Genomic DNA, 21,828 nt, shown 5'->3' on the forward strand with positions numbered 1-21,828 from the left:
GTAGCTTTCAGCATAATCGGTGTGCTTGCAATTGTATCTTGGTGGCTGTGGGTAGGCAAGATTGCTGATAGCCCCAGAAATCGAAAGCCGGTGACAGCTCAGGAAATAGATTTTTTGTTTGCGAAATGCCAGATGTCAAAAAGCGACGTATACACAGCAAGGAATGGAAAAGTAGCACTAAGACCAAATCGAAGAAGAATCCTTGAGGATCAATGCAAGGGCATTTCAAACGGACTGATCGTTCCAGCTTCCTCAGACTGTCCATTTCTGATGGTCGTTTACCCGTTCAAAGATGGAACTTACGACATCGTGAGCAACAGCGTGAGACTGAGCGGACTATGGGAGCCACAAGAGAGCAGTATCATCCAGAGCCTTCCTCGTCCTTCTTTCTTTGTGGACATTGGGGCAAACATAGGTTGGCATTCCCTCCTCGCTCTCTCACTTGGACACCGAGTGGTTGCCTTCGAGCCGCTGCATTCCAATGTGAACCTTCTCCAGCATAGTCTTTGCTTGAACCCAGGGCTTCGTGAGAATCTCGAGTTGCACACCGTTGCACTTACTGACCAAAAACAGCATGACTGCCGCATTGCTTTCCAAGACAGTAATGCAGGCAACGGTGTACTGCTGTGTGGGAATCAGAGCAATGGAGATCCCCGAGGTGTTGAGCAGAATGCAGAAAAAACGAAGATAGGCAGACTAGATGATTATCTCCATCCTGGTCAGGATATTGACTTGATCAAGGTTCGACGTGAATGGTAGAGATTGGTCCTTGAAATTCACTAGATGACAGATAGACGTCGAGGGAAACGAGCTTACAGTCCTCAGAAGTGGTGAAAGGCTGTTTGACAGAAGCACGGGGCATCGACCGCCTGCACGCATCATTTCAGAGTACTTCTATAGTTGTTCTATAACTTGTTGTTCAGATGATGAGTTCGTAGGTTCGCTCCCAGATTGATTAACGAACTTGGTGATAACCCTGCAGATTACTTGAGGTTTCTTGACAGCAAGGGATACCTGGTGTGTGATCACCTTGTGGAGTGAGCCCAGACTTATGCCAATTGCAGTTGTATCACATTGAGAGGAATGTCGAAGCTTGGGACAAACCTCTACACGAAGCCGACTCCTCCCTGACAAGAACCAAGACACCGGTATGAGTAATACCAAATTTTCGCCCTTTTTTCATTTTTATTTTGAGCAGATCCTGTACAGCGAGTTTGACGTTTTTACCCTGAAACACTGGGATGCAATTCTAACAATAGATGCGATTCTACCTCGAGATCGCAAAACCTGACGACAGGCCATGATACGGTCGACGAGGGCTACCGCCTCTTATGATTTTCGCTATGTTTTTGATTCATGAAGTTTGGAGGAAGCTCGTAACGGAAGCCAATGGCATGACGTTCAACTGCTGCCTCGACTGCATGTGCTCCAAGTTTCAAGATGCTGTCTGGAACTCCAAGGCCTCGCAGTGCACGAAGGGCTGCTGCACAGATATCATGAGCCGATGCATCTTTCCTGCCCGTGAACCCAACTTCGAGGGATAGATACTTGCCCCCCATCTCGAATCCCTTGGTAACAGCCTGCGCTGCCCCGGAGTATTTACGCAACAGGCTGACCAACTCGAGCTTCAGTTGCAGGTCTTGTCGTGTCAAACTTCCAGCAATCACGTCTGCAGCTTGGTTCCGCACTTGCAGCTCTGAGTCCTCGAGGCATTTCAGGAGCGGCCGAATGGCTTCGGGGTTTCCACTTGGAACATTGGACAGCGAAGCAATGGCGGCGATACGCACTCTTTGTATACAATCAGAGGAAATTGAAGATTTGCCGGGTTACCGCTTGTCTTCGTCCCTCAATGCCCCAATCACTGTTGGGCTTGATCCTGAGTTCCACAGCACAGGCTTGATCAGGTTTCTGACGGCACCATGAAGTGCTCGGAGGCCTGACAAATCATAAGTGGACAAATCATGGCGCCTGCAATTGTACTTGCAGCTCTGGTGAGAGGACTGGAGTGTTGCAGGAGGTCCAGAACATCCTTCATTCGGGAGTTTCCTGAAGAGACGATGTCATCCAAGACCTGCTCCACCTGTCAGAGCAGCTCGAGCTAGTCTAGCACTTCCTCTGCCGCACTATCAAGTTCGTCTGTATTCTTTGTGTCGGGGTTCTTGAGAATTCCAAGTACAAGATCATATGCCCAGTCCTGCGAGGACGAAAGCGTCTGAAGGTGATGGGCTGTGTCAGGATGACCTATGTCCAAAAAATGCTATCACCTGTTTCACAGCACTGATGATCCAAGATATCGATTTTCGCCTCACAGCCGAAGACTGGAAATGTCAGGACAGAAAAATAATACAACCATGCACCTTATGAGCGAATAAATCAATTGCTGATCTGACAGGTCCTCGACTTTGTTTGACTGAATCAAAATCGAGATGATCTAGTACGGAAAGGACGACATCATCGCATTCATCTCGTAATGCCCGTATCAGTAGCTTCATGTAGTGCTCCTTCACTTTCAGATCTTCGCTCTGAGAAACAGTGAACATCAAAAAGAAGTGGCTCAGAAAAGGTTTCACCTCGTCCTCCAGCGATGATTTCTTGAGAGCGATTGAACGACTGTTGGTGTTGTGCCCTTTGACAGTTTCAAGAGACGATCCCTGAGTGTTCCAATCGGAGAATCACAACTCCAGGGGAATTTGTAATATGAGGGTTGGAACCTGCAACTTCCTCGCAATGACATGAATGGCATTCATCCGCACAACCGGATGCCCATCGACAAGCGCATGTTGCAGGCCTTCCATGACACGAGAGTCTGCTCGATCCTCCAGTTCAAACGACCTCACAGCAGCCTAAGCAAGTTCAAAAGGGGTCAAGGCCAAGCTTAAGATGACATGACTCACAATGCGTATGCTCTCCAGCTCATTCTCGAGCATCGAGCATCGCATGCTCGTCGTGAAGGAATCGATCCTGGCAAGGATAACTTCCTGTTTTCTTCCCTCTCAGCCAAAAAGAATGTTCAATCTTTCAGGCACCTGAACCATCTCGCGGATGGTAGGCACGCGATCTTGGGAAAGTGAAAGGATTTTCGACGCAACCTTCTCGTTTTCTTGACGTGCGCAGACATTCTTGAGACCCTTAAGTGCATGCAGCCTGCAGCTAGTTCAGGCCCTTGCGTATGACTGCTGTGATTGACCTGACAGAGGGGTCTTCATCCTCAAGCGCCTTCGCAAGGACGTCGGTCACTTCTCCAACTATGTTGGACTCCGACAGCAGCTCCACTGGGAGGAAGGATTGATTGTGATTAGAGCAACAAGACAGAGAAACCTTCTCATACCTGCTGCTGTTCTCACGTGCGGGTCCTGTTCGTGATGTTTAGCTTGCGATCATTTGGCTCATGTCTATCAAAACCTGGTGTTCTGCTGCTTGAATCATGGCAGCGACGACACCTGGACTTTCATTGCACCGTGCCTTCATCATCATCATGTGCAGGAATCTTTCCTTGAGCATGGGGTCTTGGATCTCGGCAATCAGCTCTAGCTCGTCCTCATGGGACGAGGCTTGTCCAGCGCTCACATACCCTTGAGCCGACATTCGTCATGTCGATAGAACCGGCCAGGACGACTGGCAGCTACATGTAAAAACAGTCAACATCGGGAGTGAGCTCACCTCAGCAAGGTCAAATACAAGAAGTAGAGGCAGCATTGTTGATGTTCCAACACTGATTCCTGCCAGCAGAGTGAAGGTAATGTCAAAGAAAATCTCGAGGCTTTGCCATCGGATTGGAGAGAGGGGATGCAACTAGTTGATCGAGCCGAAGTTGCGAGCTATCAAACGATTAACATCGGACGGTGCCACGGTGAGCTCGAAACGTTGGACCGCCGATCTGAAAGTCAAGCCTCAGGCCCGCCATCACCGTCAGCGCGGCTGGTGACCGCACCGGCATCCAAGGCTACGACAAAACAACCAGAGTTCAAAATTGAGCTTTATTACATACGGATGCAGGAGATACATTGAATCTCTCAGTTTGGTAATTTTAAATGCACATATGCGATAGGCTTTCTCCTTCGAAAGCAACAACAAAGTTCATTCAGTACAAATGCAACCATGTTGAGTAGAAATGACATACTGTGAACTTCAAGAGTCCAACAAAGGGCTTGATGGCGATGAGAGATCAGTTGTGGGATCACCGAGATCACCGAACATGTTCTGATCGTCGCTTCCGTATGAAACAGTATTATTGCTGCTCATACTCCCATTACTATCAGAAGACGAGAGATTATCGCTGCCAGCTGCAGCATTTTCTTCATTCTTCTCCGCGACAACATTGTTATTGGATGAATGAGACTGCAGCTGAGCTCGGAAAGGCCATTTCTTGATTCCAAGCTTTCTGCAAGCAGATTTCAACGCAGTAGCACAGATCCCGAGTTGCTCGGCAGCCTTGTACAACGGCAGATTGAAAAGTTTTTGCAGGTTCCTCTCACTCAGTACCACAGGCTTGCTGTTCATCCTCACATTCTGCCCAGCCTTTCTTCTGGGGAATACCGTGTTGACTTTTGTATCCTTCGCACAATTCTGCTGCTTTGATGGAGGAGTCGGCGACACTGAACGATGTGACTCGTCCTGACAAAGAGACAATTCGGGAGTCTCAGCATCCGATAATTCAAGCGCTAGTTCTTCTTCTTCTTCTTCGCGAAGTCCAGAATATTCTTCATCGAAAGGCCAATCATTCACGTCACAAGTTGAGTATTGGAATAATTTAGAATTCCGCGCTGTGAGAAATTCGTCAAGAGGTTGAAAAATCGACGAGTATTCAACAAGAAAAATCATCGTAAGATCACATAGTGAAATGACACGGACAAGTATCCAACGAATATAAGTTCCTCTCTTCTTGCAAATTGGAGAACTCAAGGGGGATATAAAAGCACTCGGTAGCATGAAGATCCAGCAAAGTGTGTTCGAAGTGGAGAAACAGCATAAATAGTGCTAGACAAGCAAGACAGTGAGGGGCCGTGCAGCATACACATTAGTTACAGAAGATATTTCACAGGACAACAAGCTAGATCCATTAGTCGCCTTGATGGGGGCCAAAGACCATGCAGGGATACTCGGGAGCATGAGGATCCGACGCATAGCGATTGCAACCAACCATGTGGTGACCAGGGTGAATGCTACACAGGAGGATACACCACAATGATTGGGGGCTAGGTGCAAACAAAGAGATAGAAGCAAGAGAACCAACCGGGAGAGAGCATGTTGGCGGCAAAGGCCGTCCGGAGAAGCTTGTCGGCGAAGGCCATGTCTGCCCCCTCTTAATCTCACACTACCCCCCAGATTTTTATCACCCCCTTGTGGCGGGTATCACCCCTCCAATTTACTGCCAAAGAACCCTATGTCCAAGGACTTTGATAGAACCCCACCCGAGCAGGTGATGCGCCCATCCACTACCCCCTACCCCATCCCCCTGCAGCACTACCCACCTTATGAGATGGAAGTTTTCCGCAGATATTTGGAGGGTACCGGGATGCTGTGTATGGAACAGGGGAATGGGTGTGGAGCAATGGGGTGCTACAGGCACGAGGGCTATAGGCATATGTTTGGCAGATAGGTAGGTTGCTCTAAGGAGATAGGGTGGGGTGGGAAGGTGGAAGTACAGGGGGTGGGGGTTGGATTTCGACGAAAAGTACTTTACAATGAAAGGGTACTGTCGGTGTAATTTGGGGTGAGTTCCAAATCGTGTGGGTACTTTACAAAAGGGGTTGAGAACGGAACTGTCAATAAGGGGGTGGGGTAGTAAATGAGGAGGCTGGGGTATCATATGAGTACTGTCATGGAACACGGGTGCTTTTCCCATGTCAAACAAGGGTATCTGCATGGTGGTATCATGAAACGCTGTGATCTCGTGTGAGCTCGATTGATCAACTACCCTACCCCATGAACAATTTTATTTCAACCCCACCTACTGAATTGAGCTCTACAAACACATGATTCATGGATAGTCAACTCCACTAGGCCTGCATTCCAATTGAAATCATAATCCTTATCCCACATCCCACTGTCATCATGCACTGACCCCCTTCATTTGGGCACCCTACCCTTTATTCTCCATTTCAATCTGACCTCCCCTACCCCCATTTCAACACAAAAAAATGAACGACACGCAATAGAAACTACCACTACCCCATTTTACAAAGGAAAAAGAAGGGGTAGCGTGTGTCTCTTTTTTGGCCTCCGGATCCTAGGAAGTTCCTAAGTCGTATCAACCCCCCTCAATGCAATGATTCCCCGGCGGCCTGCCGCCGGGCCGACCGGGGCCCGGACTCTGCCGCACCCCGGGCCCGGCCGGGCAGTGAGCCGCCGGGGCCGCTCAGCGGCTGCCCCAGTGGGCGCGCGGCGGCGCCGGGTCAGGGCATCGCGGGGCCCGGCCCGGGGCCAGGCCCGGCCGGGCCGCCGTGACACTGCACTGCCAGGCCCGGGCGCCGGGCGGGAGCCGCTGCGGCCAGGCTGAGCCTGAGTGCGCCGGGCCGGGCCCCGGCGCACTGCGGCATGTAAACCGTCACGTTGGAGCCTGACTCGTGACTCAAATTATCAGTGCAAGTTGTCCCAAGTCTGCCCGGCCCACCGTCACTGCGGCCACAAGTCCTCCGAGTCACCATTGCCACCGATCCACTCAGGCTTGTAAAGAGAAAAGTTGCTTCCCATGATTTTTACAGAAGTTAACTTTAGGTTCGGCGGCTGCCAGTGACCGTCACCGCCCCGCCGGGATCGGACCCCGCCGGGCCGGGCCGGGCCGGGCGGCGGGCGGCCCGGGGGCCCGACCCGGTATCGGCCGCGTGCGGCCCGCGGCCGAGCCATCCGTCGGAACCTGGGTGAACTTGCGGACTGAAATATGCTCATGGCAGGGGCGCAGGGATTGTCAGCGTAGGAGTGTGGAGGGGATGACCTACGTGGGAGAAAGCAGGTAGGCGATGATCTTTCGGCATCATGGTAGGAGAAACATTCAAATATGCACACTCAGCACATTGCTATCCACTTCCTTGATCCTTGGGAATTGCCTCCTTCTTGCCATGCCATTTACGATTTTGCAAAGTGGGTCATGGCATTTGCTTCATCCTTCCACAAGGAAGAGATTGTTTTGCCCAGGGAACTCCGTGTTTTCTCGCTATTTGCTACGAACAAGCGCATTGCCTGAAGTCAAGTTGGTTTTGAGAGGTGGGTCACGGCACATTGCAAGGGCGACGCACTCGGACCACAGCTCCAGAGATCAGTCGGGTTCACTTGATGAAGAGGAAGAGATCAAACCTTCCAAGCGAAAGAAGGCATTTTTGATAGATTTGGACGAGCAGGGTAAAGAGATATCTAGGAGACCAAAAGGAAGGGGGAGAGCCCCTTCCGGATACGTCCAATCCGAAGGCTTTCACTGGACAAGAGTGTTGAAGCAAGCAGACATTCATCGGAACAGAGAGAATTTCAGCTCTATGATGACAATGTCTTCGGACGAGGAGCCCACACTGAGATCCGTTCCTCTCTCCGCCACTCATACACCATTCAATCAGACCTGGACCGATCCGCCAGAGAAGTGGGTAGTGTTCAGCGACCTCCATGTGTCTCGCAACTCACTGGAAACATGCCTTCGTGTTCTTGAAACAATTCATCATGAGGCATTGAAACGAAATGCTGGCGTCATATTTCTTGGAGATTTCTGGCACGAGAAGGGAGTACTACGGGTGGATTCTTTGAATTCAATCTTGCTCGCATTGTCAAACTGGAAAGTCCCTGTTCTTGCGCTTCCTGGTAATCACGATCAGGCGACTTTTGATGGCGAAACTCATGCCCTGACTCCTTTGGGCCTCGTGCTCTCGGCCGGGCACATCATTTCAAAGCCTTCAATCTTGCTAGGTGCGCTTTGGGTGCCGTACACCCGCAGCCCAGAATCATTTAGGCAGATCGTCAGGAGTTGCCCGCCAGGAGAGGTTTCCGCTCTTTTCTGCCACGTTGATGTCATTGGTGCGGATCTTGGACTAGGAATGAAAGCAGAAAGAGGTCTGAATGTATCTGACTTCCCCGCGGATATTCCCGTCTACACTGGACACTACCATCGACCTCAGAAGCTCTGGGGCACTGCACACGATCGTCGAAGATTTCCTGTCCAGTATGTTGGCTCGCCTTACCAAACTTCTATGTCAGAAGCCCACGAAGACAAGTTTCTCCTCGTTTTGAATGCCAATAAGAACTGGACGGTCGAAGAGGAGATTCCGATGCAGGTGCACATACAATATTCAGACTTACCATTTCTCTCACGTTATTGTGTCATCTGCATATTGAGTGAGTTGACTTGTCACCGCAGATTGGACGTCGTCATTATATTGCCAAATCAATCGACGAGCTTGAGGAGAAAATCTTGAAATGGGAACCCTGCGTTGGAGACAGAATCCAGTTGACTGTCGACGACCCCATTGGTGCCCGTCAGAGGTTATCAAAGTTCAACCTATCAGGGGTCTCTCTTGAGGTGCTCTTATCCTTTAGTCCTGTTGAAGTCTAATATGCATCCTTGTTTAAATCTCAAGGTCAGAGAGAAGGTCCCCGAGCTGAAGCAAGCGCGCATTCCAAAGGCGGATATTCTGGATCCCTCCTCTCTCTTGTGCCGCTTTTTTGATCTACAAGACGGGTTGGGTGAGATGGAAGGAGCCATTAAGAAAGCTGCTAGTGGTCTACTTCAAGAGGTACTTGTAGAGAAGTCGTATTCTTCCATTCAAAATCACAGGTTGGTCTTCTTTAACATCACAATTTGGAAAGTCACTCTTGACATTTAGGGAGGTTGTGTTTGAAAGCGTTGAATTGAAGGGGTACTGCTCTTTCGGTCCAAAGAAGAAGATCATGTATCCGTTGGAAGATAGAGGTGTGGTGTTAGTCATGGGTCGAAACCAGGATGAGAACAGGTAAGGCGAAGGACAACAGGAGCCCTTGAGGGTCTGACTTTTCTTCTCTATGCCAGTTGTGACAGCAATGGATCGGGGAAGACGAATCTTTGCATGGCTTCTCTCTGGGCTTTGACGGGATCTGCGGATGTGCGGGCAGACGGGAAGAGGCTGGGCAGGAAGGACGTTGTACATCAGATTCGAGGAGGAAGAGACCAAGAGGAAGCGTCAGTGACTGCAAGCGTGACTGTGAAAGGAAGGGTCAATGGGCAGGCGTTCAGCGTTCAGCGGAGGGTTTCTGAAGGAAAGGGGGAGAGTCATGCACTCAAGCTGAAGTTGGGAGATCAGGATCTGACCCAATCCTCGCTGCGGGACACGCAGAGTGAGCTTGAGCGATTGATCCCTGTGCAGGTCATTCCCTTGCTCTACTAGTTCCCTTTATGACGAGCTACAGGTCATCTCTGACGCTGTGTTCCATGGACAACATCTCATTACAGGAATTCTTGACAAGACTGACAAAGACTTCAAGGCAACTCTTGACAATGTCATCTCGTCGGAGATTTGGTCTTCGGCTCAGGAAATTGCTAAGGATAGGAAGAAAAAAGCAAAGGCCAAAGCAGATGAGCTCAATGGTCGGCTGCTAGAGCGACAATCTGAGCAAGAAGCGTTGAAGTCTGCTTGCATGGACGTCATTAGCAAGTCGGACGCCTGGTCGACTGAGATGTCAGGTGCCCCCTGTTGCTGATGTCCTGATTCTCCAAGAGTGAACCATAACAGAAAAGATCCAAACGCTGTCGGACGAGATAAAGCACAAGAAAGAAGAAGTTCAGAAGAATATGTTGGATGTAAGCAATTGCAGGTAATTCCAGAGGATGGAGGCTGAGGGTGCAGGGTTAGCTGATCATCTGTTGAAATCGATGAAAGGCTGGAGACGAGTACAGCTTCAGAGAGGATGAAAGCCGCGCAAGACGAGTTCGACAGATCTCTTGATGAGCTGCAGAACTTGAGACTAGATGGTCAGAGAAAACGTACTGAACTTGAGATCAAAGTGAAGAAAGTATGACGTTCTCATTCTATTCTCAACTCTGAAGCCGTCCACAGAACATGAAAGCGGTCAGCTCAGCTCAGATGTTGCAGCGACAACTGGAAGTCAAACTCGAAGAGCTTGGGTCGATTGTAGCTAGGATGGATACAATCGAGCGAAAGAAGGAAGACGTGGAATCACAACGCCTGAAATGGAAAGGAGATGTTCAGAGGAGAATATTAGAGACCAAAGAACTCCTTCAACAGGCCAAAGTCGATTGCGAGAAATATCGCAAGACGCTTGGAGAAGAGATGAATGAGATGGAGAGCACGAGAGTTATGCTGTTGAGAAAGTTGAACGAGACGGAGAGGACTTTCGAAGAAGTATCTGACCGGTGAGAAAGTGCATTAGCGACTGGGCCATTGTGTGATTCTCTTCAGCCGCGTTCGTTTGGAAGAGGCATGGAGGACGATCTCGCAGCAGCTGGAGGAGCTTGAAAATCTCCAGCATAGGATGAGCTGTCATGTTTGTCTGCAGGTCCTGCACTCCTTGAAGTGCGTGTGTCTTACATTGACGCAGCCAATCAACCATTCACAACACATGAATCATGTGATCGAGATGAAGCAAACCAAAGACGTCAAATATCGAGAAATGCAGGTGGCTGCAGCAGACTTCTCCAAGGCAAGCGAGCGACGGAAGGAGGTGTGCAGTGGCCCATGCGATGAGAACAGGGTGAACTATTTCTAGGCAAGAAGGCTGCTAGAGGAGCACTACGTGCACATGAATCTGGTACAAGAGAAGTTGAGGGAGGACCTCAAGACAGCTGAGGAGAATTCAACGAGCGCCAAGAGACTCCTGACAGAGCTGGAGGCAGAAGTCGATCCCTACAGGTTGGGATGAGTCAACTCCTCCAAGCACTGACGTTCCGCAGCTTGATGATAGAATCGGCTGCCGTCGATCAGGGAGAGTGCAACGAAGCTTTCAGGAAGTTGGTGAACTCGTTCAGTGATGAAGGTTGGAAGCAACAATTGGCTGAGCTGGGCTGTGCGGCCAAGCTTCCAGAGAGCAGGTTCGAGGACGAGGTGGATCTTCACACGACCTGGAAGCATGAGAAGACCGTGTGGGAGGAGGCAAAGGCTCAGCTTCAAGGGTTGGAAGCCACGTACAACCTTGATGTGATTGAGCTCGAGGTCGCGTCCTCTGCCTACTGAAGTGCGATGACTCAACTGCTGGAGCAGAAGGACATAGCAGGCATCGATTCACAAGCTATCAGCCTCGAGCAGAACCTTTCAGAGGCTCGATTGAAGTGTCGCGAGACTCGGTGAATCCTTTTAGAGTATCATCTTCCTTCCTCGTTGACTGCCGTCCTCTCAGACAAGCGTTCGAGGAGGCGAGCTCGAGACTTGAGCTTGCCATGAGCGCAGATCATGAAATGAAGGAGCTGGAGACCGCACTAGCACAAGGTACACACTCGAGGTCCCTTAGAGGCCCTGAAATCGATCTCAGCGTATGATCGCTCGAACCCATGGCTGGCCGAAGTCAACATGCGCAAGGAGGCTGAGCAGAGCGGCATGCAGCGAATGCTGGAGCTGCAAGAAGCTCGTGACCTGGTGACCCAGGAGAGAACGAGAGGAAGGAAGGAAGTGATGTATGGTTTGTAGCAAGAGCAACAACAGAAGCAGTGGGAGAAGATTGATGAGATCTTTGGAAAGAAAGGAATACAAAGTTTTGTGTACGAAGTGGCTATTCTCGAGCTACAGCAGAGAGCGGAGAAGTACCTTGAGGTTGTCAAAGCAGGTTACACTACAGTGAGCTGGCTAAAATCATTATCAGGTGCTCTCAGAAGACTCGCTGAGACTTCAACTGGCGCTGGATGGATCGATTGTTGAGCGGAAGATCCTGATTCGCATGCAGGATGGCTCATACAGTAGCAGAACGCTGCATCAGCTGTCTGGTGGACAGTGGCGCAGGCTGAGCCTGGCTCTTGCTCTTGCCTTCTCTGAGTTGATCTTGTTGCAGTCCTTCTGACGTCACTGACATGTTTCCAGGTGGTCCATGGAGCGGACAGCTACTTCGTGTAACCTCCTGGTTCTGGATGAAGTCATGCAAGTAGGTTCTGAAGGATTCATGCCACCATCTTACTTCAGTCCCAGCACTTGGACAGCGAAGGGTGCATGCGAGTCAGCAAGATGCTGGAAGACATGATCGGAAAGAAGATGACGACTTTCTCTACTGTTCTCGTCGTTCTGCAAACTCAGATAGGAGAGGAACTTGGAGATTCTTTCGATCACATCGACGTCGTCGTGAAGTCTAACGATGAAAGTCAAGTCATGACTCTCGCTGGCAAGCGATACTAGTGACTGCTAGTGATTTATGTTTGTGAACAATCTTCTGAAATGCCGATGCACGCCACATGTACACTAGCCGGCACTGATGCTACCGGGCCTCCCGCGGATCGGACCGGACTCCGGCCGCCGCCGGCCGCCCGGCCGCCCCGGCGGGCCGCCGGCGCTGGCCGGACTCCTCCCGGACGCCACTGAGGCGAGCTTGACGTGAACTTAGGCCTGATTGCTTCCAGAAATAGCTTTGGACCAGAAATGTTCGCTCTCCTGGAGGCTTGCCGCTTGAAGGCTTGTGCTGTGAATGATGCTGCAGAGCTGCAGGCAGTAAAACCAGCAAGAATGATGGAAATGGCCAGCGTTCATGTTGGTGTTGACAACGATTACTCGGTAATTTCTTCTACATAATGCATGCTTGTCAAGGAGATGGCAAAGAAGCTGTTTTCTTTAACCTGAAAGTGTGGTGGACACATATATCATATATCTTCTATGAGACTGATTTTGATGATTTGTGGCTCTAGTGACATTGTTTATTGATTTCATGAGCTAACATCGCTTTCGTTATTTGTACATCAGTTCTCTGGACCCAAAGCCGAGGAGGCTCTTCTCGCCAAAAGCAGAGTGCATGGAAACAGACTGCCAAGATTCTTGCTCTCATCAACGAGATCTTACTAAGATTCCAAGAAACGTGGGAAGAATTTGGAATTAAACCAAATGATGTTCTGCATTAGTATGTGTGATGATGTTTGTAATGACAGCTTTGTCAATTTTTGGATTCTTCTCCTCTCACACTCATATCTTGACTCATGCAAATTATCTAACTTTCAACGGTCTGATCCTTCCTGGCGAAATCACAGGTAGAACATTGCATGCTGAGATCATGGCCATGTTTAAGCGTGCTGAGATCATGGCGATGTTTTGCATCTGTTTTGAACAACAAGCAAACGGATGAACGAGTTGCGAAAGTGAGAGAACGGCTTGCGATGCAGTCGAAGCTCACGATACTCAGCAAGAAACTAACGAAACAAACTCGAACAAAACAAATGACTATCGCAGTCAAACCCATCTAGAATAATGGTACAAATTTTTATTTCACCTATGTAGAAGTTATGCCTCTTGATCACCATCCAAGGCGCTTGCTCCTGAAGGATAAAGGTTGTAAATCCTGATCGCAGCCTCCTCTGGATCTTCTCCATCGCTTCCAAGATACCTGTAGCACATTTTTCATTGACTAACAAAGTACAACGGCCAAGAAAATCATCAAAGGCTTGCAGTCAGCGCAAAATAAACTCGCTGAATATCATAACTACTTGATACTTGACATTTAAATCGCATACCTGAGAAAGTTAGAGTAATGTCTACGAAAATCTGCTGATCTTGGAGACTCTGTTACTCCGTCTAATCTGCCATGCGTTGTAGATGGACTTTGTTTCCAACCGGGAAAGTATGTATGCGGATCACCACTATTGACGGGCGTTAACACGTCAGAATCTTCGTCTTCAAATTGAAAGTGTTTCTTTTCAAAGTCAGCAACAGTGTCCACGCTTCCCGAAGCAGTGTCAATTTTTGTCACAGCACCGGTTTCTGGATTTCTCGCGGTGAATACGCCGGTTGCTGGATCATATTTGACCTCCATATTGGGAACTGTGCTGGATGAAAGCATTTGTACCTGGTGCATTGGAAGGTAAAAGCTTGTTTGTACCAACGCAGAAGTGTGGTCGGTAACAGAGTACATCGAAACACACAACAGCATGGCAGCAGCCACACTGCAGAGAGTAGCAGCGGCTAGACTAGGCTGCATAGATATGAATCTCACGAGTCCCTTGGAGCCTCTATTCCAAGCTTGATGTTGCACAGCCGCAATCAGATGCTCGCCCTCGTCGCTGCTGCTCATGATGGCATTTGCTGCGACACTTGAAACTTCACTCATCACTTCGTCCAAAAAGACAGCATCATCTGCTACCTTCCGTTTCGCACCCGGCAAGGGCAGCAAAATTTGTGCGGGGACGAGGGCCAAGCTGATATAAGGCTGTAGCGCAATGTTGTGGCTGCAGCGTGTGATCATGCTAGGAACGATGATGTTGATCATGAGCCTTGCGTCCGTTGAGGGAGGAGATCGAGGGAGGACGGCAGGAGGACGAGGAGGCAGAGCACTGGCTTGGGTCCCGCATCCTAGAATTTTCTCTCAAGGGTTCACCTGGAGACGTAGAACTCCAGCTCAAGTGTGTAAACCCTGCAAGATGAACACTGACAGCAGCGGCGAGCTTCTGTCCTCCAGCTGGAGTGCACTCAACGGCAATGTCCAGGTTTTGCTGAGTTTAAGACACAAATGCTAGGTCTGATCAGTTTGAACAACAGGTTAGACAACTAGTCAGTTCCCAGGACAGCGATAAGGAGATTGTTAGAGCACTGTGGTTCGATTCGAGCCCACAGGTGTGGCAATCCGCAATGAAGATGAAGAGAGAAAAAGAGAATGGAGAATTTCGTCCAGACTGGAATGTTCTCCCCTTTCATTCATCGAGGTTGAATCGAATCTGAAATTCTGCTTTGGATGTTGAGTTTCAATGTGGCAGGGCGTTGGCGTTTGCCTCTGCATTGATTCAGCGCGGAGGATCTCCTGCTTCTTTCGCTGAAAGGGTGAATTCTTCCTTTGCACAAGATGTAGCAGGAGTTCAGGTTGGAGTCGCAGATGCTTGTAATAGGGCTGGGGGGCGGCACGATAGTGGGATGGTCCCTTGCCAACATGCCAGGACTCAAGGAGCTTCAAGCAGTTGAGGCCGATGAGGTCGTTGTGGACATGGCCAGCAAGTTCTTTGCTCTTCCAGTGGACGACGATAGGCTGACTGTGACTGTGGCCAACGGGTGCGAATATGCGCACAAGGTGAGCACGGAAAAGAACCAGCCAAGGGTCTCACTGTAGCGCAGTTGAAGGACATGGGAAAATCCTTTGACCTCATCATCCTGGATGTTGGCAGCACAGGCGATGAAGGACATTGCACAGCCCCACCCGAAGAATTCTTGAGGGAGGAAAATATGAAGAACTTTCATGCAATTCTCGAGGATGGTGGAGTCCTAGCCTTCACAATGATAGGTAATAGTTGTCAGGCGTGCCTCAAACATCTGAGCTGTTCCACTTTAAGGTCATCCAGCAGAGGTTCTCTTGACTCTGATGAAGAAAGTGGAAAGTATCTTTGATGGCGGGCTCTGTTTTCTGGAGAACAGAGACGTCAGTCACTCATGGTTGCGTACACCGGCATCAAAGGCAAGTAGGATCTTGTGAAGCTAAGCAGGAACTGATGATGAATAATCAGGTGGTGTATTGTGTAAAAACGCCAGGCAAAGATCAAGAAGGAATGCCAAGGAAAACAACCACACGCTCTGCAATGACCGAAAGGGCTCGGCTTTTCGATTCTGTGTTGCCTGATGGTGCAAAACTTGACATGGCAACTCGTGTTCTCCGAGAGTTCAACGACCTGCAGAGTCTTGAAACTCGTGTGCAGCAACAAAAAGTCTATGCTAGCACTAACTTAGGTCGCGGGGCTTCAAAGCAGGGAGATGAGAATGCAGACGAGTCGGATTGGCAGCGAAGGGTCAAGAACTTCAAGCAGGGCAACAATCAAGGAAGCACGAGTGTTTCCCGCTCTCAGCTTGAAATTTTCCAGAAAAATCATCCTTTAGCTGCTGGAGTCCAAGAGCTCAGTCGCAATCTTGGCATTGCGCAAGAGAATCTCAATCAGCCTGATGTTGAAAAACAACGCCAAATGAAGGTTTTCATGCAAAATCATCGTGGTATAAACCCTGCATTTGCATTATGAAATTGTAATGGAGGTTGGTAGGAGTCCAACGATTTGATGAGCAGCTGCAGTCAGAAGTTTTGGATGATGAAGATGTCGAGGTTGCGAGAATGTAGGTGAACGCACATGATTGACAAACGGTATTTCCAGGACAATGAGAGCAGGCAGGCAGAGCTGGAGGAGATCGAGAAGGAAATCCTGCGCGCCAGAACCCCTGATACAGATGCTACTGCAGTCTCATTCTTGAGTCTTTTGCCGGTTGACAACAAAGGAACTGAGGGATTGAAACCGGATCAACCTGAACTCTCCACGGGAAAAAGCCAAGCGAAGAAATCAGAAGATGATAAGACTCCTCGAGCACTAAATGTTGGCGACGAAGTGCGTATTCTTGTTCGGACTTTTGGGCTTTCAAGAAAGCTTGTTCAAGAAGGTGAATCTATTGAGACTTGAGGGTAAATCAGTAAAGCGATGCAGGGATTCAAACCGACGATCTTCGCGGCAGAGTGTCAGAGATTTCGGAAGATGTATTGCTATATTAGGAAGGATGGAACACAGTCTGATCATTGTGACAGGATGGAGATATCTTTGGTGTCCAAGTTACCTTTGATAAGGTACGTATCAGGTAAAGAAGGAAATTTCTGATGCCGTATAGGCTGGAGGAAGCAACTTCGTTCATTTCTTTTCACCGGATGAAGTTGAGAAGGTCCGATGAAGTAAGATCGCTCGGGCGCACCTTGACTTCCCGCCGAAGGTTCGTCAGCCCGTGCCGGAACCACCATCAAAGGAACGGAGGAGCGAGAAAGGGATGCATCTCGCCCTGAACTTGGTGCTGAGTGCCCCGGTAAGGCGTCCTGAACTCAAGGTGAGGGTGTGAATCGCTGTCAGGGCATGTCTGTAGATGAGCTGCTCCCCTCGCTCGAGGAGACGATAAGTGCCAACACGGGCATCAAGGTGAGTCGTATGAGCGCATTCGAGGGATGATGGACTCGTAGGGTCAGAAAATCAGCTCCGGTGTGATGCTCGAAGGAGAGTGGGATGATGTGATGGAGGTGAGATGTGAACAAGGGGCTCGGCTGGATGGCTGACTTGCAACTAGACAGCGAAGAGATGCTGCATGCTTGCGAAGGAGACCAGCAAGGTTTGTCGCACCACGTCGTTTACAGGAGTAATGGAAGCTCGCAGGGCGAAGTTCTATTCTCCATTGCCATCGTCAACAATCCTGTCCCCTGAATAATTTCGTTCCGATCGTAAATCAACAGTTACATGACGGTTAAGACGCCCTTGCCGCGCACAAGATGCGTCACCTGCAATGCACCTCTTGTCATAACCAACAGCAAGGAGAAAAGTCTTACGTATCGCTCGCCTGTCCGCCTCTTCTCGAAGGACAGTTTAACTACCTGCCTCGGCTTGTCAAACAATGTCTTGGAGGAGCGATATACTCTCACTGTTCCAGAAGGACCAAGCACATGCTTTCCGAGCTCGCAAAGTGGCTGGCCGTATACGTCCTTGTCGTCCACAGCACAGAGCGCGTCGCCTATCTCAATTATCCCTGTTTGCTCAGCCGGGCCTCCAGGAACCTGTAAAGATCAGGCGTGAACAACCTGAAGAGAGCACCAAAACGGCAAAGATACCAGGCTCTTGACCCTCGCCACGCTGTCATTCTGTCCCTCGAGCCGCCCAAAGTATGCTCCCACCCCGACAGCCTCATCAGCCGAAGCATTAAATCTCCACGAGTCCTGCGTGGGCTGAGCCACATAGTGCCGGCGAGGAGACGGATGTTCAACAGTGTCTGTTCGTGAACGCTCCGTTGGTGTCATCACAGTCTCCCTCTTATCTCGTTCTTGAGGATGATTCCTCTTCACACACGCTGTCTCGGCGAAAAAACCAGTTTCGTCGCTGCAAGAACCGCACAAGCGATCGTCCTCACGACTTTCAGTGGCACCCATTTTTCGTTGTGAGCTGAAAGCCTGCAGGGGAGGCTGAGCCCAATAAGCTGCCTCCCCAGGAAGGATATTCAAGTTTCAACCCTAACTCAACACTGCAGCTGGCAGTTAGCGACCCCACAGATATCCGGAAAAGCAAACATCTTGATTGAATATTTAAAGTTTCACATGGTATCATGCTCTATTGGAGTTTTTCCACCTGCCTGTCTGCCTACCTTCTGAATCCATCGCTCGAAAATCCTACCTCCATTGAACCCGTGAGAAAGCTTCACTTTATGGTATCTCACTCCTCTTTCAACGGAATCCCACTTTTCTCGCTTCATTCCCCTCCATCCCTCTCTTCCCTTCTACAACTCACTCGTCTACTCTGCTCCATCTTAATCGACCATCTTCCTCTGCTCTAGTTCATTACATTTCTCTTCACTTTCTTGTTCTTTGCCTCGCTTACCACGGTCCAGAAATGTTTCGTCGCACTGATTGACCCTGGATATTGTTCTGCACGTATTCCTTCCTCTCCTATCTTCTTTCCATCTCTCATCTATGTTGTTGTGCGCTTTCTCCACTAGCATCCCCTCCCTCCATCCTCGTTCCTCCAGTCAGTAAACTCCCCTCTCGCCCATTCCTCAGGATATCTCTTCACCATTTTTCAATCACCTACCGTCGACTACCCCTTTCGTACATCTCTACCCCCACCGGTTCAGGCCCTCCAACAACAAACCCACCCCTACCTCCGACCACCTTCCCACCCTACCACAATGGAAACTATTTTATTCGACGTTTCACGGTACCGTTACCAACTGGGTAAACTACAGTTACAAACCCGTTTCTCCACGTTACACAGCCGTTGATGGTTCCAACTGACATTCCGTTGGCGTCCTCCTCGCTGCTTTGGTTCCTCGATCTTCCTCCCCCTCCCTTGACCCTCCTGCCCTCTCTCTGTCCCTGCTTCAGGACTGAGAGTATCCTTCTCTACTCTCTTGCTTTTCTCCTTTCTCATACTCCCTTATTCAAGTTCTCAACTACTTTCATCCTGGGTAGTCTATTCCGATCCTTTTGGACTGCTTCATTGTTGAAATGGCGAGGAGCACTTCTGGCCTCTCCGTCAACTCCCTGAGCGCGCAGCCTGTCATTCCCTTGGGACAGACTACAGTTTTGACATCAGACGAACTTGATCGTATACGGAAGACTCTATTGCATACAGATGCTAAAACTCAAGGGCAAAATTTGCAGTCTGAGGTCCTCCGCTCTTGCTATGCTTGTCCTCTTCTAACATGATTCGCAGGATGATCGACTTCGTGACAAACTCCGAGACATGTCACGAACACGCATGGAAGGATGGAACAATACCTTGGAAGCAAGGCGTAGACAAAAGGAAGCAGAAAGAATGGCAAAATCTGAAGAATATGAACAGAAGCGCAGGATTCAAGATCGGGAAGAAGCTGAATTTCAGGCAGCTGAAAGGAAGAAATGCATCCAGAGGGCAACAGCTCTGTTATATGAAAACACCGAGCGCGTGAAGACTTTTGGCAGCAAGCTCTACTTAAGCGATGTCATGAAAGAGCGTGAGCTGCAGATTGAAATCAAGAGCAAGATTAAGGAACGAAAAATTGCCGAGGAAAAACTGTGGCATGAAAGAACCATTGAAGCTGTCAAAATTGGTGATGAGGAAGAGGAGAAGAAGAAGAAGGAAGCGCTCGACCGTGCATTGCATGCAAAGCAAGTCCAATTAGACCAGCTCGAAGACTTCCGTGTAAGATATGTCTCTCAAAAGTTAGAGGAACGCCGGGAAGGAGAACTGATCAAGCAGAGAGTTGAAGCTCACATCTTGGAAGAAAAGCAGAAGGAGCAGGAACGAAGAAAGGTAATTCCTAATTGGATTTTCACATCTTGAATTTATCTGACTGACTTGTCTTTTCAAAGCTTGAAGCAGAACGAGCAAAGAAGACGATGCTTGATAATCAACGGCTTCGGGAAGAAAAGAAGATTTCTGACCAAAAGGCACAAGAGGAGGAAGAGCGAAGAATTCAATACTTTGCTGATGAGAAAGAGCGCAAGACGCGAATGAGAGAAGAACGAGAAGCTGAGATCATGGCTCAGAAGCAAGGAATTCGTCAGCGCATGATTGATCGACAAGTTGCCTATCTGCAATCATTGAGGAAAAATGAGAATGAGCGCATAGCAGGACAGGTTCGTGAGGCAGAAGCCAAGCGGGATGCGGAATTGAGCGCCAAGAATGAGAAGTTGAGGAGAGAGTTGGAAGAGATGCGGGCGTTGAACACCGCACAACTCCAGAAGAAAGCGGAGCAAAAGAGGCTCGACAGGGAGCAAGGAGAAATCGATGCCAAGAAATTCGAAGCCGAGTACGAGGCTGGACTCGCTGCAGACAGAGCTGCGGAGGCACGCAGACGAGCGAAGAGAATTGAACTCAAGAATTACCATGTCAAACAGGTGCCTGGGAGTTTGAATTGCAAGACCCTCACTGACGTTTGTGTATCAGGCGAAAGCAAAGACTTTATTCCTTCAACGTGAGAAGGATGAGGAATTGAGCGAACAAGAACTTGTCAAGCAGAAACTCAAAGAGGAAGATCTCCTGTTTGAAAGGTACTCTCAAGCTCTCGTGGAGCAGTACAAGGCAGAAGGCAAGAATATCAAGCCTCTGCTGCTTGAATTAGCAAAGATGAAGTCTGAGGGTAGATAAAGCAACATTTCAATTTGAGAACAATGAATCATGAAAAATCAAGCAGCAGCTGTGGAAAGTGTCACTTTTTAGCCTTGACTTTTCAACCTGTACCTGAGGAAGAATCTTTTCCAACTTAAAAAGAAAACACGCATAGAGCAAGAACAAGAAACAACAACGGGGAATTAATGTCAGATCTTTGGAATGAAACATACTCTACATCTTACATGCTGGATCCCAATCTTGTTCGACCCGTCAAGCTGCGCAGCAGAAGCGGCTCGTGCTACAGTTTCCCGGACAAATGCATCTACCATGAATCCGGCAACTTTACCAGCTGAGCTTGAGATCTTGACCGAGGGATCAAGAGCATGGGCTTGACGTGCCAGCCGCTTTCTTATCCGCTCACTCGCAAGTATGTGAGTCTCCGACATTTCTCCCTCTCAAGTATGACCCACCCCCCTACGAGTGTGAGTACCCCAGTAGTCAATCCCATCTACCCCCTACTTGAATTGCCCGTGAAATGTAATATACTCACCACCCGTCCCCTCTATACTGTGTCCTTCTTTTTCAGTCAAATAAAAAGCATACTGTGGGTCGGTCAGGCCCCGTGCAATATGGCTAGCCACGGTTGGGATGCGTATGAGGAGCTGGGTGTGAGCTGCTCAGCGAGCCTTGAGGAGGTGAGAGAAAGAGATGGAGATGTTTGCTTGTGAGCCCATGCACACAGATAAAATCGGCTTTCCGCGAAAAAGCGAGAAAGTTTCACCCGGATAAGATGTGTGCGGCAGGAGAAGCGGAGCCATTCATCAGGATAAGAAAAGCCTATGAAATTCTGTCAGACGAAACTTCGCGGTCGAACTATGATCGGTCTCTGGTATACTCTGTGAATAGCTCTTCAAATATTCATGAAGTGGATTTGGGTATGTCACTGTGTAACTTCCTTCGTCTTCAAAAGTGTAATTGTGTTTGCAGATGATATGGAATATGATGAAGCGTCTGAGACATTTTCTCAGTCGTGCAGATGCTCAGGAAGATATGCAATATCAGTTTCACAGATGGAGAAAGGTGTGTCTCTTTGGTTGGATTCCTTATCCATCAAAGTAATATTTGCCCAGGATTCGACACAGTATGCTGTAGCAGTT

General features: G+C 49.1%; 8 protein-coding genes across 8 annotated transcripts; 5 read left to right on the forward strand and 3 right to left on the reverse strand.

The window, feature by feature from the left end:
• Positions 1 to 270: 270 nt before the first annotated feature.
• GUITHDRAFT_109643 (hypothetical protein) lies at positions 271 to 1,291 on the forward strand (the record flags this gene model as incomplete). Its single annotated transcript, XM_005831447.1, has 5 exons — positions 271 to 741; positions 791 to 888; positions 939 to 1,017; positions 1,065 to 1,148; positions 1,199 to 1,291. The coding sequence occupies 5 exons, from the start codon at positions 271 to 273 to the stop codon at positions 1,289 to 1,291; spliced, it is 825 nt and encodes a 274-aa protein (XP_005831504.1).
• Positions 1,292 to 1,319: 28 nt separating this feature from the next.
• GUITHDRAFT_109644 (hypothetical protein) lies at positions 1,320 to 4,821 on the reverse strand (the record flags this gene model as incomplete). The annotated part of the gene is made up of 15 exons (XM_005831448.1): positions 1,320 to 1,788; positions 1,831 to 1,936; positions 1,981 to 2,046; positions 2,125 to 2,212; positions 2,265 to 2,318; positions 2,358 to 2,522; positions 2,571 to 2,651; positions 2,712 to 2,843; positions 2,895 to 2,978; positions 3,027 to 3,144; positions 3,188 to 3,272; positions 3,329 to 3,353; positions 3,403 to 3,572; positions 3,908 to 3,943; positions 4,182 to 4,821. 15 exons carry the CDS (start codon positions 4,819 to 4,821, stop codon positions 1,320 to 1,322), a joined length of 2,319 nt encoding a protein of 772 aa, XP_005831505.1.
• A 2,648-nt stretch (positions 4,822 to 7,469) lies between these two features.
• GUITHDRAFT_109645 (hypothetical protein) lies at positions 7,470 to 12,290 on the forward strand (the record flags this gene model as incomplete). Its single annotated transcript, XM_005831449.1, has 21 exons — positions 7,470 to 8,255; positions 8,339 to 8,500; positions 8,559 to 8,755; positions 8,805 to 8,930; positions 8,987 to 9,203; positions 9,258 to 9,320; positions 9,364 to 9,637; positions 9,687 to 9,768; positions 9,834 to 9,966; positions 10,011 to 10,327; positions 10,374 to 10,470; positions 10,513 to 10,635; positions 10,681 to 10,823; positions 10,865 to 11,123; positions 11,172 to 11,254; positions 11,308 to 11,396; positions 11,440 to 11,543; positions 11,595 to 11,717; positions 11,767 to 11,936; positions 11,982 to 12,042; positions 12,087 to 12,290. The coding sequence occupies 21 exons, from the start codon at positions 7,470 to 7,472 to the stop codon at positions 12,288 to 12,290; spliced, it is 3,813 nt and encodes a 1,270-aa protein (XP_005831506.1).
• Positions 12,291 to 12,521: 231 nt separating this feature from the next.
• Positions 12,522 to 12,979, forward strand: GUITHDRAFT_152986 (hypothetical protein). The gene is made up of 2 exons (XM_005831450.1): positions 12,522 to 12,662; positions 12,849 to 12,979. Exons 1-2 carry the CDS (start codon positions 12,531 to 12,533, stop codon positions 12,945 to 12,947), a joined length of 231 nt encoding a protein of 76 aa, XP_005831507.1. The 5' UTR covers positions 12,522 to 12,530; the 3' UTR covers positions 12,948 to 12,979.
• Positions 12,980 to 13,345: 366 nt separating this feature from the next.
• On the reverse strand, positions 13,346 to 14,184 carry GUITHDRAFT_152987 (hypothetical protein). Its single transcript, XM_005831451.1, has 2 exons — positions 13,610 to 14,184; positions 13,346 to 13,482 (listed from the first exon to the last, which is right to left on the reverse strand). The coding sequence occupies exons 1-2, from the start codon at positions 14,071 to 14,073 to the stop codon at positions 13,380 to 13,382; spliced, it is 567 nt and encodes a 188-aa protein (XP_005831508.1). The 5' UTR covers positions 14,074 to 14,184; the 3' UTR covers positions 13,346 to 13,379.
• Positions 14,185 to 17,325: 3,141 nt separating this feature from the next.
• On the reverse strand, positions 17,326 to 18,012 carry GUITHDRAFT_109648 (hypothetical protein; the record flags this gene model as incomplete). The annotated part of the gene is made up of 4 exons (XM_005831452.1): positions 17,326 to 17,370; positions 17,419 to 17,463; positions 17,512 to 17,643; positions 17,698 to 18,012. 4 exons carry the CDS (start codon positions 18,010 to 18,012, stop codon positions 17,326 to 17,328), a joined length of 537 nt encoding a protein of 178 aa, XP_005831509.1.
• A 1,071-nt stretch (positions 18,013 to 19,083) lies between these two features.
• GUITHDRAFT_163577 (hypothetical protein) lies at positions 19,084 to 20,747 on the forward strand (the record flags this gene model as incomplete). Its single annotated transcript, XM_005831453.1, has 4 exons — positions 19,084 to 19,245; positions 19,292 to 19,870; positions 19,930 to 20,457; positions 20,507 to 20,747. The coding sequence occupies 4 exons, from the start codon at positions 19,084 to 19,086 to the stop codon at positions 20,705 to 20,707; spliced, it is 1,470 nt and encodes a 489-aa protein (XP_005831510.1). The 3' UTR covers positions 20,708 to 20,747.
• A 663-nt stretch (positions 20,748 to 21,410) lies between these two features.
• On the forward strand, positions 21,411 to 21,560 carry GUITHDRAFT_48419 (hypothetical protein; the record flags this gene model as incomplete). Its single annotated transcript, XM_005831454.1, has 1 exon — positions 21,411 to 21,560. A coding segment is annotated over one exon (150 nt), but the record flags the coding sequence as incomplete, so codon positions are not given.
• Between the last annotated feature and the right edge of the window lie 268 nt (positions 21,561 to 21,828).

The sequence above is a fragment of the Guillardia theta genome (genome assembly GCF_000315625.1).
Source record: "Guillardia theta CCMP2712 unplaced genomic scaffold GUITHscaffold_40, whole genome shotgun sequence".
Classification (NCBI taxonomy): Eukaryota; class Cryptophyceae; order Pyrenomonadales; family Geminigeraceae; genus Guillardia; species Guillardia theta.